This window comes from Mercenaria mercenaria, chromosome 15 (genome assembly GCF_021730395.1).
Source record: "Mercenaria mercenaria strain notata chromosome 15, MADL_Memer_1, whole genome shotgun sequence".
NCBI classification, from domain to species: domain Eukaryota; kingdom Metazoa; phylum Mollusca; class Bivalvia; order Venerida; family Veneridae; genus Mercenaria; species Mercenaria mercenaria.
The window spans coordinates 70,261,536-70,278,226 of record NC_069375.1 but is presented as its reverse complement, the minus strand read 5'-3'; the positions used below and the strand labels follow the sequence as shown (position 1 = coordinate 70,278,226).

Genomic DNA, 16,691 nt, shown 5'->3' with positions numbered 1-16,691 from the left:
AATTGTCATTTGAGGATGTTTTTAAAAATAACTTTGCCCAAATGATCAGCATGAAATGACTGTCATATGCAAGGAAAATAAATCTGTTCTTCTAACGTTTTATATTAAAGCATTTATTCATCGGCTCCGCATACCAAATTGACAAATAATTCCATTTGCTTGGACCAGTTTTATTGTCAGTATTGTAATGGTTTCGATCACAAGGCAGGCACAAAAGACATATTTTATTAATATAAATGATTTTTTCAATAAAAAACAAACAATGTGTTATAAACAACATAACACAACTATATTATTACTATAAATAGTAACAAAACACCTTAAAATTACACATATATCACTTAAATTGTTCGACGAATGAGCACAAGTGCCCATAAACTATTCTTGGTATACTTCGGGTCCTTGGCAGAACGTCTACAGGTTATGACGTCGACGTCACATAGCAATATTTATCACATGTTTGACGTCGTGAGAGTGAAATAGAGCCATAACATAAATTTGGTATTACAATAGTGTAATAAAGCGTTGAGGTTGACGTTGTTTTCAGGATAGGACACGTTGGTCGAATTGACTTGGTTAATAATAGGTAAAGAAATAAAATCTAGATAGTAGATCCCTCGGAAGCACCGAGAACAAGGCAAACACTGAAAATTGCAGACTCGGTTTGACTGAGTCTGTTCATGAGCATTAATGGAAAATGCAACACTGCCCACGCCCCCAACACCAGCTTAAGCGGTATTCAATCTTCAAATCTAAACGAGTTGAAATCAATGATCCCGAAGGACCAGAAAATATAACAACACTGAGATGAAATTGGGACGAACTTTGGAACAGGTCGTCCGACACGTCAGAAACAAAAATGTTGCAGGCTTGAACTTTGACGGTAGCAAAAATGCATGCTACCGTCCACGCCCTATTGCCTCGGGTTGATTACACATGTTACAAGTTCTCAAATACTTCTAGCCATCCGCAGATGTGTTCATACGGCGGTGTACATGGCACCCTTCAATAATAAACACAGTGTAATTCCATGAAAAGCTGCGTACGGTCTCCATTTGAAATAATGCAGCAGCTATTAACAAGAAAACACTGGACAAAAGTGTAACAAACTAGAATATAGGGAAATAATAGAAATCTAATAAACATATTTCGACCAGAGTTTGTAGAAATTACGAAAAGGCTGCGTAACAATTTTCACAAATTGAATATTAAAATGTGCAGGCTCCATAACCTCAGATCCCCTTTCTAAGTTCTAGTTTGTTTAGTTCTGTCCATTGTTTTCTCGTTTAGGACAATCCCTTTATTTTAACTGGGGACCATATGCCGCTTTTCACGGAATTACACTAGTTAGTAGTTAACACACATCATTGAAGTTTACATGTGCACCGCCGTATGAACACATAATGCGGATGTTTTTAGATTGATTCTGGTACTTGAACTATGTGTAAATGTTGAGTTCTGCTCAACCCGGGGCTAGAGGGCGTGGACGGTAGCATGCGTTTCCACTACCGTCCATGAACAGGCTCAAGCAAACAGAGTCTGAAACTCTATAAATAGAGGATGTTTGTTTCTTTCTTATTCGTGTAAGATCGAAATACTTTTTACCGAATGAACACCAGATGCATTGCATTCACTAGCGTAGTAGCCACATTTCAGTATGTAAGATATGAGAGATATTTTGATCTTTCAGGTAAAAGAAACTTACTGTTTTAACTAAATCTTCCCATTTTACAATTTTCTACCAATAAAAAAATATTAATACCAGATAAATTTATCCTAACTTTCCAACATTTTTCAGAAAAGCATTAAATTATTCACTACATCCCTGAACAGAAGCTTAACTAACAACACTAAAAACAAGGATAAATATCAAACGGGGAATGCCATGTTCCAAAAACGCAGCCTACCCAAAAGAAACTCACAGCACGCAGACGTGCACACTGCCAACACACACACTCGCACAAAGCAAATACACGGGGACCAAACAAACATATAAAGGAACACAGTGGGGCACCGCCTTGGAACGGTCAGTGGCATAAATACCACTGTGGGGCTTAAACCGGTTTATGATGCGCACCCTTCCTCACACTTACTCCCACCATGTTCCCAAGTCACGGGATAGTGTAGATAAAAGTAAACACCACCAGGTGAATCTCTAACGCATGCAATGGAAACAGAAGACATGGCATTTAAAACAAAAATGTTCCTGTATAATTTTATAACAAGAGCACCGCAATGCGGAGCAATATACGCCCGAAGGTATGGTATTTGACCGCTAAATATGACATTGACCTTGAAGCGAGACATCCAGAATATGCGCTCTGCACGTCGTCTCAATGTTGTAAACATTTGTCAAGTTTCTTTGAAATCCTTTAAGGGGTCTTACAGAGCGGACATGCGTACGAACTTTGATCCCTAAGTGTGACCTTGACCTTGAAGCGAGCCACCCAGAACATGCGCTGTGCACGTCGTTCCGATGTGGTGAACATTTGTGTCAAGTTTCTTTGAAATTCTTAAATGAGTTCAAGAGTTACAGAGCGGACACAAAATTGCTAACGGACGGATGGACGGACAGACAGACGGACTGACACCGGGGGTACATGTATAACATAATACGTTCCACCGGGCGTAAAGCAAACCTTAAGAACTAAAACAGTATGTACTCAATGCTTTTGCAGAAGACAGAGCTTAAGAGAAACACCGTTAAGGGCTCGACGAAACAAGCCAGAAGACAGAAATCAAAACAGTTCAGTCCTGGTTGGATTTAAAAGCTGCTTATCACAGACTCCAGCCCCCCCCCCCCCCACCCCCCCCCTCTTCCGTTAGACACAAAGAGGGAAGCGTAGTGTCCAACTGTAAACGGGTTGAACACTAAACATGCGATGTGTCTCAAAAACAGTTGGGCCGTAATTAACCTCTTTTAATAAAACGTTTTATAAATACCAAATTACGATGACCCAAAATCTTAAGAAGTTTGTAAGATTTTTCCAGAATTTATTAGGTGCAACGATTTTTTCAGCCAGTCCGGTTCCATTGATATTATTAAAATATAATGTGTTTTAATGTCAACCATTCAAAACCGGTTACTGAAGGAGCTCCGATACTGTTGTGGGGACCCGTCTTTAGCTAATGACTTGTTGGTATATATAATATACTTTATGTAATTTAAACTCATTTCTGCACGCGGAAGGTCGTTTGCTAATAAATGTTGAAGTTGTTTTTTATTTCTAATCGTGAAATCCTCGATTGTTTATACTTGCTGATGTTGAATATACGGACGCAATTATTCTGTGTGCATTAAAGCTTTGTTAGGGTGTAGTGTTTTGACAGTTTGTTCAGTTTTTTATCAGTTGTGCAGTTATTTCGCAGGGAGGTAGGCTGCCGATCTCCCGCAAATAAACGGCAATTGATTATCCTTTAACTGAAACAAGCAGCTTTTAGTCTAATCTAAACTTTGTTAATTATTCCTGTATTTTAAATGTTTCTGTTGTAAACTAACTACTTTTTGAGTACTAATTAGAATCTAAACATTTGATATTTAACTAATATTTTCACTGGTTTTCCGGAACTACTTAAGTATTCTTGGACAGTGATCTACCATTTGAAAACAAAATGTATATGGATAGTGAAGCAAACTATTCCAAGTCAAAATGGCATTTACAATGATCTCAGCCCGCCTATGGCACATTCTAACCAGTATTTGTGCGAGTACACGGAAATTAATTAACCTTCCGCGAAGGGACATTACTCGGAAGAACGGAAGAAAACCACAACACTATGTCAAAATTATCGGGAACTGCGAGTTGCACGCAACTCGTACAACTTCACTTTATATTTAATGTCTTTGCTGGTGCTATAAAGGTAACGTTTTTCATGTATTTAAAAAAAGGACAAAAAGTTTAGCTGTACGGAAAATGCATTGTTGTGTTTGTCGCTCGATCTAAATGTAAACAAACGATATTTTTAATCATTTGTGTATATAATAAACAGAAAATTCACGTTTTTGCACGTCTACGCCACTCGTGAAATATTTCATTTTCATACCACTCGATGGAAATGAAAAACCATGTTCATGCAAAAAACTTGAATATCCTCTATGTATTGTGTTTGTTTTTCTGTTTTCATTCTTTATATAACGTTTCCTCCTATCTGAGCAAGCCTTGTAGAATTTGAATAAATAGCTGTCCGTTTCAACTTGTTCTGTTTCGTTTACGCTCACTAATATCCACGTGTAGAGTCGACGGAGTTCAAACTGTTTTACACTGTATTTCAAATTTGAAAGGCCATCATTGCGCATGCGCTGTCTGGTTGATTCCAGTAAACAATACCTGAAAAAGATGCTAATTGTATAAAGTCTCAAAACAAGCGTGTGGTTTTTGTTTCTAACAATTTTCTTCAGATTGACCAATGACTATTGTATTTTAAAGTAACATTTGAAATTCTAATATATATTTTTTACTTAAGGGGACATACCTACAGATTAAATGCTTAAAATTCGGCTGCATATGAATAGAAAATCTAGAATGGCTAAATTGGGTAACAAGTTTACTGCATTTTTATGCCCCCCACCAAACACACACATTTACGTGGGGCATAGGGCATTTGTGCTGTCCGTAAGTGCGTCCGAACGTACCGAAATCATGTTTCCAACTTCTCCCACACTATTAGCCTGATTTGCTTCAAACTTTTACAGATGACCATAAAGACTATTTTAAGTGCAGTTATGGCCCTTTGATAGTTTAGCTGTATATAGAATACAGAGACAAATCTTGTGTATCCAACTCTTCAAACCCTATTATAAAGGATATGCCTGCAAATTTCACAGAGGAAGGACCTTGATGTGAAGATGATCATAAATAATGGACTTCCTGTGGCTATTGTTTAGAATTATGGCCCTTTCTTAATGTCACAAAGTATGCCATTGTGAAGAAATTTAGAGTCTTCAAATATTCATACACATTTTCGAATGATGGCACTGTATGCGGGGGGTGGAGGGGGGTGGGGGGCTTCCGTGTCCTTTGGACACAATTCTAGTGTGTTATGAAATAGATCAGTCGTGTTTACCGATCTGGATTTTTATTCGGATCCTCCGTGTGTTTAATCATCTTGTATCTAGCGACAGCAATCGATGGTCGCACAATTCTAAGACCACTCAGTCGTATCCTGAAAGGAAAAAAGTTAAACAAAAGGTTGTATTAAAAACATCAACACTTATATTTATTAAAACTCAAATAACACTTCAATGACGTACTTGAAATTTTCTGTTTTAGATGCGATGGGCCACATAATTACATTTTAAACCAAGGGACATCGAGGCCTTAAAAGTTTACTCCGAGTGTCATTTATTAAAATATGACTAGATCTGCTGTTATCAATTCTTTTCCTTCTTAGATATACTTAATATGGATTGATGTTAGTGTGTGAAGCTGGCAAGAAGTTCGAAATTCGAATTGGAACATTCAAAGAAAGACATGGACATTTAAAGCGTAAAGTTGGCGAGAAGCAAAACATTCGACATAGGACATGCAAAATAACAATCACATTGGACATTCAAAACAACAACAAACGACATATTTGGTTTGGATATTAAAATCACGAAATTTTGACACTGGACACTCGGACAGAAAAACGACATCAGACAATTGAATCGAGAGCGACATCAGGCATTCAAACTAAGAACGAAATTCGACTTTAAAATCAGGAAAGACACTGGTCACTGGAATAGAGAATGACATAGCAGATTCAAATACAGAACGATATTGGAAGTTCGATACAAGACCGATATTGGGCATTCAAACCTAGAGCGACATTGGACATTCGAACAATGAATGACACTAAGCATTCGGATCGTGAAGGCATAATGTATTCAAACCTTTAAAGACATTTGAAATCCGAAAGAAGACGGGCATGTTACATTTGAAAAAATAACGGTATTGCACATTTGAATCGAACTTAACATCGGACATTCAAACCTAGAACATAGTTCTCATCCGAAGCAAAGACTGACATTTGAATTCAAACTTTCTCAGAACGGCATTGGACATTTATACACAATCACATTAGACCTTTGAAATGAAAACGACGTTGGACATTCGATACTAGAATGAAATCGGTTAGTCATTTAAAATCATTCAAAGCACTAACAGTGAGGAGATATAAAACACCAACTCGGACGCAGTAGACACCAAAGACTTGCACTGTATCAGTCACCCGTGCTCAGAAACAAAACTGGACATTCAAATTTTCAAAACTGTTAAATCTTTAAACGATGTAACTCATTTCAGAGTTGGAGCGGTCCTCTGCGCATGCCCGGAAATGATTATGAATTATAACGCACGGCAAAAATATACATATTTTTGCATGTCCGCACGCATTTAGTGTATAGTATGCATAATATACTGATTAAAGGTTAGGGTTAGTATCACCATTGGTACAAAATATATACATTTAAGATATTTTTCGTTCAAATTTAGTTAATCCGGTATAAACCGGAGTCTGTAATTTATATCGTCGCTCCAAGTCTGCATTGAGTCACAGTCATCTTTAAATGACATAAACTTGGGCGTTTGTATAAAGACGGACATTATGTATTTCAAATGTTCATTTGCGTTCTAAGTTTGCATGTCCAATGTCGTTATGGGTTTGACTTACTAAAGCCGTGCTTGATTTGAATGTCGAAAACATCACACGTAAACACTTTCGACAAACTGATACAATGTTTGAAAGCTGTACACACATTTTATCTGTGTTTCCTGGCATTAGATATCTGTCCATACTGAAATAAAGCACGTACCTTTTACTAAAATCATCATCTTCTCCACCCCATCCAAAAAACATGTTAGACATTCCATTTACTCTCCGAAAATGCTCAGTCTGTATGGAACATGCTCCGCCGAAAATACTTTCATATGGCAATCTGAAAAAGAGTAACCCATATTAATATGCTTAGTAACTTTAACATTCAGTTCATTACCAAAAGCAATAGAATATCTTTTTTGCAATTCATCATAGTAATTTCTCAAAGGGAAATCCGTGCATACACCTACGCATTGTTTTTGTGAAACAAAAAATCATTCCAATACCATCATCATCCAGCTATTGCTTTTTTTAAATATCAATCACTAGATATTTTAGTTACATTGCTTTTGTTACCAGATACGGGGTAAACGCTGTCGAGGAAATCGATACCCAGAGAGAGCACAACACATGTACCGATTTGATTTTGGCGGTTACCATTTACATGTAAAGGGAATTCCTATAGCTTTTATGCGCATCTTTCTGCGCAGCCGACGCTATCTATGGAAAATTGAACTGATGTCAACATTTGTTGTAACATGTGACAGACAATCTTAAATATGGGGAATCTTGAATAAAATAACATTTTTAATAAGTTTTTTCGGTAATCAAATGTTGATACTGGTTTATGTTGTATTGACATGTATCATGCCTGACATGTATCTTGCCATTTTTTGTGACTGTGTTTTGACAGCGCATTTTAGTACAAAGACAGTGTTGTTCATATACTGTTAGACAATTTACTTTGTATTGATAAGACAATATCTCCTTTCAGATTATTTAGTATTCAATTATAGAAAGAATTAAGAATTTTTAAAACTTTTTTAACTTCTAGCAGATATACATGTAATCAATTTGGTCAGGTTCGTGCCATTTTTCGTCCGAACAGGTGTTATATTCAAGCGGTTTTAACATGAAATTAAGCCTGGTGACCAATACATTTTTAGCCATTTTTATGTTCACAATACAATTATTAATACACAAGAAAAACAGCAAAACATATCTATGAAACAGTTTTATTTCAAAATTAAAACAAATATTCTTCACTATGGCTATTTTTCATTGAAAAAAGTTCTCAAAAGTAAATATGAAACAAGACTTTCTTTTTCATTTGTACCTATTATTGTAAGGTTATAGTATTACAAATATGGCTATGATATCAAATAAGTATATAATAAAATCTGTAAAAAAGAATAAACCTTATTGTGCTGTCTTGATGCATATTTTGGTTGGTGTTTATAAAAGAGCGGAATATTATGAAAATTTTAAAAAATCGCTGGCAGTTTCAGCAACAGGGGGTGTGTCAAAACATTTTTTCACAAAAACAAGCCTGGTGACCCATTATTTTTATTAGCTCACCTGTCACATAGTGACAAGGTGAGCTTTTGTGATCACCCTCCGTCCGTCGTCAGTCCGTGCGTGCGTGCGTGCGTCCGTCCGTCCGTCCGTGCGTGCGTCAACAATTTCGTGCACGATAGTGGTTTCATTTATGATTTTATTTTAATCAAACTTGCACACAACTTGTATCACCATAAGATCTCGGTTCCTTTCTTGAACTGGCCAGATCCCATTATGGTTTCCAGATTTATGGCCCCTGAAAGGGCCAAAATTAGCTATTTTGACCTTGTCTGCACAATAGCAGCTTCATTTATGATTTGAATTTAATCAAACTTACACAAAACTTGTGTCACCATAAGATCTTGGTTCCATTTTTGAACCAGCCAGATCCCATTATGGGTTCCAGAGTTATGACCCCTGAAAGGGCCAAAATTAGCTATTTTGACCTTGTCTGCAAAATAGCTTCATTTATGATTTGATTTTAACCAAATTTGCACATAACTTGTGTCACCATAAGAGCTTGGTTCCTTTTTGAACTGGCCAGATTCCTTTATGGGTTCCAGAGTGATGGCCCCTGAAAGGGCCAGAATTAGTTATTTTGACCTTGTCTGCACAATAGCAGCTTCATTTATGATTTGAATTGAATCAAACTTGCACAAAACTTGTGTCACCATAAGATCTCGGTTCCTGTCTTGAACCGGCCAGATCCCTTTATGGGTTCCAGAGTTATGGCCCCTGAAAGGGCCAAAATTAGCTATTTTGACCTTGTCTGCACAATAGCAGCTTCATTTATGATTTGATTTTAACCAAACTTGCACACAACTTGTATTACCAAAAGATCTTGGTTCCTGTTTTGAACTGGCTAGATTCCATCAAGGGTTCCAGAGTTATGGCCCCTTAAAGGTCCAAAATTGGGTATTTTGGCTTTTGCAGCCATATAGATACTTCATTTATGGTTTTATTTGATACAAACTTCCAAAATATCTTCAACAAAAATAAATCTTGGATTCCATAACAAAACAGATCCAATCGTAGGTTCCAGAGTTACTTTATATCTAATTACCTCCCCTGATTGTAATCAAAATGGATTTATATCAGTAAGTACTTATAGGACTTATTTGAAATTTCATTATTGTCATTAGTTGGACTGAGCCAATCAGGGTAGATAACTATGGACTGATTTTATGTCAAATTACCTCCCTTTATTTCAAATTAAAATGGGTATATCTCCGTAACTAATGGAGATACTGATCTGAAATTTCATTTATGTCAACAGAATTATTTGGCAGATACTTCTTTTGTTCACTTACAATAATTTTTTTTAATTACTTCCCTTTTACGTTACTATAAATAGCTTATTTTTAGTAACTTTTTATTATTGGCCGTAGGGAAAACCCGAGACCACTTTTCTGTGGTACAACATGGATGGTACCTCCAATTTTTAGGCGCATTTTGACATAGCTGTACCTTGTAAGATTTTTTTTCTTTTTGGTTAAATTTCTTCCCTTTGTTGTTCCTGTCCTTTGGACTTAGATATTTCTTCTGAGGACCTTCTTGTCCTCAAGTGCAGTGATAACAGGTGAGCGATATAGGGCCGTCATGGCCCTCTTGTATTCACTTACAATAACTTTCCTTTTAATTACTTCCCTTTCACTTTACTATAAATAGCTTATTTTTAGTAACTTTTTTATTATTGGCCATAGGGAAAAACCGAGACCACTTTTCTGTGGTACAACATGGATGGTACCTCCATTTTTTAGGTGTATTTTGACATATCTGTACCTTTTAAAAATATTTTTTTCTTTTTGGTTAAATTTCTTCCCTTTGTTGTTCCTGTCCTTTGGACTTAGATATTTTTTCTGAGGACCTTCTTGTCCTAAAGTGCAATGATAACAGGTGAGCGATATAGGGCCATCATGGCCCTCTTGTTTGTTCATCGTTTTTAGCACAAATTTTCCTATCATATATGTGAATTTGAAAATAATCTATGAAAGAAAAAAAGCTATAGGAATTCTCTTTAAAACCAATTTTCTGAATTTGAACATTGTTACCCATTATATAAATTGTCACAAACCCGATTTGGGCTTCATAACCCGATATTACAGAAACTGGCAGAGGGCGAGGTACAATCTGATCTACTCGAACTTCTTGCTACGCAGTCTGATCCACTCTTTGTTTATGCAATGCAACAGACGGAGGAAACAAACAAAAAAAATGTTTCACGATTGCGCGAGATAACACATAGTCGTCACTGTTTATGACGAATAATTATTCAAATTGTATTATAAGTTTAGACTTGCTAAAGTAACAATAAACCTACCTGTAATTTAATTTATCCACGGCCACAGACAAATGTTGGGGCATATTTGCGCACGAATAAGGAATCCTGTCATCTTCTGGAAGCAGGTCGACATCGTGGAAAACAAAGCACGTATAGTTGTGACGTTTCATCGCTTCCACAAACCCTATGTTTAGTAGTACTGCTCGGTTAAACTTTAAATTCTTGTCCTGAATAAATAATTTTGAATAATTAAGAATTATTTCGTTTTCTCCTTAAAATCTATTACAGTACAAGGCATTATCGGATCAACTGCATTGACATATATCTATTCCATATTCAAATCATTTACCTTTGTTATATTTTTATTACTCCATTCATTTTGTTTTGCGTAGTTAATCTAGACATGATATTATTGTCATCATTTTGTCTACATAGATATCTTGACTAACGACATTATGACATCTGGGTGCGATGCATGTGACGTTGTGCAGGAAAAATGGATATTATTTGTTTAAAATCATTGTAAATACATAAAAGAAAAAGAAAAAAAAGTTTGTTTTTGTGTAAAATCGAAACATATTTCACTCATGTATTTTCAGACGTCATTTGTTATAAAAAAAGAAGTGGAAAACTACAGGCCACCCAACCCGACATAATCGAAAATGTTGCAGACTCGGTTTGATTGAGGCTGCTCATGGACGGTAGTGGAAGTTTACACATGTTATAAGTTACAGAATGAAGTACACAAGTTATCCTTATATATAAGTATATTATATAAGTACGACTAGAAAAGAAACAGATTTATTTTGGATGGAACTATTTCTTTCTTTTCAAGCAGGCTATTGTTCTTGCTTAGAATATTTACCATTTCAATGATAAATATTCCATACTCCAGCTGCTGTCTTTGTAGAAACGGATGCATATGGCGTAGGAATATCTTAAGGTGCTCTTCTCTATCCCTGTATGGTACCACTATTGCAGTCTTCTGTTTGGAGCTACAGTTGGTTGGGGTATAAGTTCCACCGGGTTCAACTGCACGTGCAAATAAACTTTCATTTGACTCAAAGTTCGCAACTGAAATATCTACAGCAACTCTACCTGAAACATTGACAAAACCATATAAATGAAGTCTTTCATACTTTTTTCTTTTACTCTTTTTAGCAACGAGGAATATTACTTACAAAATTTGGTTAATCTTTTTCAAGTTATTGGAGATTCAAAACAAGCTGAATATAAACAAAAGCAAATATTGACCATTTCAAAGTATGCGGCACAGATATGACAATATCACTAAGAAATCAGTACATGCTTCTATATGAAGTGGTATTAATGAAACACTTAAGTATATTCCTGAATCATAGAAAATAGTCCCTTCAAATTCCGGGAAAATGCTTATATTCAAGGGTATGTAAGCCATTCAATGTCATTTCTGAATGATACAATGGTTATAAAAACAGGCTGCAATACTTACCCCCACTACATGTACTGTTGTGGAAACATTCCGGTTTCTCCAAACTTGCATTATGTTTTACCATCACATCATTTAATAAAGAATTCTTCACTATAGTCACTCTATTACTCTCCTTCGTTGATCTTGTTTTCATTCTAATCTCCTTTTGTAGAGATTGAAATTTTGTTATAAATCTAACCTCCTTGTTCGGAGAGCTTGATCTTGCTACCATTCTGACCTCCTTCATTGAAGAGTTTGCTTGAGTAATGGTTATCATTATTCTACTTTTCACATCGATTTCTAGCAGGCAAATTTGAACGATATACAATATCAGTACAAGTAGGGCGAATCTTTTCATCCATTTCATCAATACAGGTAAAAACATGTCTAGGTTTTACTCTTTCTTTCCTTTCATTTAAAAACAGTCTGTTTTAGTCCGTTATTACAACACTTCTTGCTTCGTTTCATTCTTAAAAAAGGTCATTTAGTAAGAGATAATACAATTTTTCGAGCAATTTCCTGCTAATATTAACGTAATTATTTCGTATAAAAAAATCGTTCTCCCTAGGGTACCTTTTCTATGCATGTCCTGTGTGGTTTATATATATATATATATATATATATATATATATATATATATATATATATATATATATATATATATATATATATATATCTTTAAAACTTCTATGTAATTACTGTAAAATTAATATAATCATTTTGAATAAGGAACGTACATAATAAAATGTAGACATTGTTCTTTGAATGTTGTAAGAACAAAAATAAACACGATGAAAATCTGACAAAAATATTTTCTAAGTCCTTAAGATTACCAAAATATATTTTACAAACATTAAATACGACTCTTGTTTCGGGAAGACATTTTTAAGGTTTCAATAATGCATCTTTGTTTTAAGGAGACCAGAAATAAGAATATAAATGAAAAAAAAAAAACTATTTTGTTACAATTTTGGTTAGCTCTCACATTCAACACAATGAGGATAGTTATATTCTACTGATTATGAATTGTTTCCCTTTGTTGACTGTTACAAATGACGTCACGTACCCGATAAAAATTCACACGTTAAGTTACAGTGAAACCTGAAACGTCAATAATACCCATACTGACGTTCAAATTTCATATAAGATGCTCGGCGTCGTTTATGAAATCAGTGATATGTATATATTTATAGATTATTTGATTTGTATCGAGAAATATGCACGAGTTCTGCAGCGGAAATATTGCGCGACTTCAGGAGCGCAGTATTATTCCGCGAAAGAACGAACGAGTGCATATTTCTTGATGCAAATCTACAATCTTTTTATTACATACGCATCTACGCTTAAAGTTATCATAAACCGATGAAAATTGTTACTAAGCCTGAGTAAAATTGAAAATATCGTCGTTAAAGAACTTTTATCCTACCTTCATGCAAAATAAAGGCAAAAATCAAGGGGTATGATAAATTTTGCTTTATCAGGTCAGTGACTTGATAGCTTGGCGGACTACTTTTTGGATTTTATTTTAAACGACGCCATCTTGTTTTTAAGAATAACTGCGAAAAGACATATTTATGCAATTATTTTTATAAACGCGCTTTTATTAGGTACGTGAGACCATGTCACTAATGTATAGCGTATGCATACCGTATTTGCAATTACCACAAAAAGTTTTTATAACGGAAACGCTCGGAGAAACAGAAAATGACTCATGTGTAGCGTTTGTTCAGGATTTTAGCTTTCTGCACTTAAATCAAGGACTATATTGCATCTGGAATGGAGTGTTATTGAATAAAATCATCGAGGAAAAGTTTGCCTATTTTTTCTGTCAAGCGGCGTTATGACGTGTATATATAAGTCACGTTTAACGTTTGCTTGATGAGAATGGGTACATCCGACCTGCAACTGAACTTCGGACAAAACTTCAATTGGCAGCAAATTAAAGTTATTCATTCATATTCAGTAGAACAGACAGGTCAGGTACAAAACAAAACAAGGTTAGCCTTTGTTTTTCATCTTTTATAATATTTGGGGTTTTAAAAACCTATTTTGTAATTTGGTGGGCGTATTAATTTTCAAATTTCTATGCAAGGCAGACTCAGATCTAGTTGGTAGTAAATTTTGAATTTTAATTAAAGAATGATTTAAGATCAGAAGGTAGGATAAATAGAACATTAATTCGTCTACGAAAAACAATAAAAGTCTCGGCAGAGCCTCGGATTTTATATTTTCTTCGACTCACTTAATAAATTTAAATTTTCAAGACAGTAACCTAATATTCTGTATTTAAACGCGACGATATACAGGAAACTGACGTCACAAATTACGTCACACACCCGATAAGAAATTTGAAGGACAATATGGAAACATATTGACGTTTCAGGTTCCATTGAAACTTAATGGAGTTATTAAATGAGTATGTAATAAAAGTTGATATGTGTATCTAATAAAAGATTTTATTTGGCTCGTTCATTTGCGGAGAACATCTGTAGCGCTCCTAAAGTCACGGGACAAGTCACCCCTTCCAATACCTCGCTATGCGCCTCGGCGGTGACGTCTTCGTTCTAGACTGGTCTCTCTTCCCCACCACCCACCCCCGTCAATAGTTTCTCGATCCGGGCCTGTTAGACATCATTTGTGTTAAAGTACAACACTTTACCCTTCCCTTACGTGTTTGATAAAGTTGTTAGCTCACCTGTCACGTCATCGCCCTTCGTCCGTCCGTCCACAATTTCTTGCGAACACGATAGAGACCGCATTTTGCAATTGATTTTAATTAAACTTGTACACAACTTGTTTTAGCATAATATCCCAGTTCCTTTCAAAAAGTGGCCAAATACCATCATGTGTTCCAGAGTTATGGCCTCTCAAATGGCCACAATTTGCTATTTTTTGCTTGTGAACACGATAGAGACAACATTTTAAAATTGATTTTAATCAAACGTCCACAACATTTGTATTGGCATAATATCTCGGTTCCTTTTGAAAACTGGCCAGATCACATCATGGGCTCAAGAGTTATTGCCCCTTAATGGGCCAAAATTTTCCATCTTTGCTTTTCCAGCTATATAGAGATTTCATTTATGGTTTGATTTGAAACAAACTTGCAAAATATCTTCAACAACAATAGATCTTGGATTTCATGATGAATCCGGCAGATCCAATTATAGGTTTCGGAGTTACGGCCCCTGAATGACCCCTGAAAGAGCCAGAATTTGTAAATTGTACATTGTGAACACGATACAAGTGACACTTTACATTCGAGTTTAACCACACTTACACACAACTTAAGTCACAATAATATCTCGGTTCCTTTGGAAAACCGGCTACATTCGGTCACGGGTTCTAGTGTTACTGCTCCTAAAGTGGCAACATTTTCTATATTGCCCGTTTCAGTCATATAGAGGTTACATTTTTGCTTTGATTTGAAACAAACTTGCACAGAATGTTTATCTTGATGATCTCTAGGCCAAGTTTGAAACTTGGTCAGGTGGGGTGGTCAAAAGGTCAAATCAAGGTAAAGCTTTTTAACATCATAGAAGTCACATTTATGACCCTATCTTCACGAAACTTGGTCAGAGTGTTTATCTTGATGATTCATTTGCCAAGTCTGAAACCGGGTCATGTAAAGTCAAAAACTAGGTCACCACTCAAATCAAAGGAAAAGTTTGTTAACACTGTAGACCCTGTCTTCTTGGAACTTGGTCAGAATGTTTATCTTGGTGATTCCGATTCCACTTTTAACAGTCATCATGACCCTCTTATTTTTTTATTATCGTTTCTTAAGTGTAACATCCGTGTAAGACGTTTATATTATGTTCATATTTAGTCGGTCACGTAGTTGTATAGCGAATTTTCCCTAATTATATACTAATTGCGGAAAGGCAAGTACCTTATACTTACTTCCACTTATATAACTGAAGACAAATTGTTCTGTACCGAAAGAAGTACGAGAAAAAATTATTTCTGACATAGGATGTTGAACTTGTATCGAGATAAAATTGTAAAACGTCTTTCTTTATTTCTACTAAAAGTAAAAAACAACAATTATTTTTTAAGACACATAAAGTTATTATGTACAATATTTTTTCGTGATTAAATACTTATAAAATACACGTATACGTTAGGGATGATATAATAGTTTTTCCGACTTGTGTAATGTCCATTTTGTTTTTCTAAGACATATTTCAGAAGTCGTTTATAAATATTTTTCAAAAGGCATTATTTGTATATATATCTAAATAAATCCAATGTAACCATTTTATTTAAAAAAAAACTCTTATCACCCTAAGAGAAAAGTCATACACTAGCTTGTATTAAAAAAAGTAACTGTATATTTTTCGGTAGAAAATTGGTTTAGACATTATTAATTATGAACAGTGATAGGCCATGTCTGCTCAAATATATCCGTCGTAAATCGTGATGATGTCAAATCATTTAACAATAAAATAAAATCTATTTAAGGTAATTTAGTTAAATCAACCAATAAGGAATTATGTACTAACTAATAATTTTTGACAAACCAACCAATTATAATTCCTCCTAATTAATGGTAGAATTATTGTCTGCTATTAGGTCCATCATATTAAATTAGACATCTACTTACATAAAAATGATTGACAATTTTTCCAGTCAAAATCGTAAAAGCACAGTTGCCCACTATTTTATCAGAATAATTTGACATACATCCAAATCACATGTAGAATTATATTTTGGTGCACTTTTTTTCTTACATTATGTTAAACATTTAAAGTGAAACATATTTACGTAACGAACATTATACGCCATCTGTTTACCATTCATTTTAACATTTGAGAAGCCACTTGA

At 35.1% G+C, this 16,691-nt stretch overlaps 1 protein-coding gene across 3 annotated transcripts; it reads right to left on the bottom strand.

The window, feature by feature from the left end:
* Positions 1-3,772: 3,772 nt before the first annotated feature.
* LOC123557849 (beta-1,4-N-acetylgalactosaminyltransferase bre-4-like) lies at positions 3,773-16,666 on the bottom strand. Of its 3 annotated transcripts, none has more exons than XM_053525615.1 (7): positions 16,471-16,666; positions 11,886-12,453; positions 11,280-11,512; positions 10,454-10,641; positions 6,794-6,916; positions 5,065-5,163; positions 3,773-4,328 (listed from the first exon to the last, which is right to left on the bottom strand). In XM_053525615.1, the coding sequence occupies exons 2-7, from the start codon at positions 12,247-12,249 to the stop codon at positions 3,968-3,970; spliced, it is 1,368 nt and encodes a 455-aa protein (XP_053381590.1). In that variant the 5' UTR covers positions 12,250-12,453; positions 16,471-16,666; the 3' UTR covers positions 3,773-3,967. The 3 variants fall into 3 exon arrangements, with proteins under 3 accessions (XP_053381590.1, XP_045205522.2, XP_053381591.1); XM_045349587.2 differs by having other exon boundaries at positions 11,886-12,333; XM_053525616.1 differs by lacking the exon at positions 16,471-16,666 and adding an exon at positions 15,768-16,437 and having other exon boundaries at positions 11,886-12,333.
* Positions 16,667-16,691: the final 25 nt, after the last annotated feature.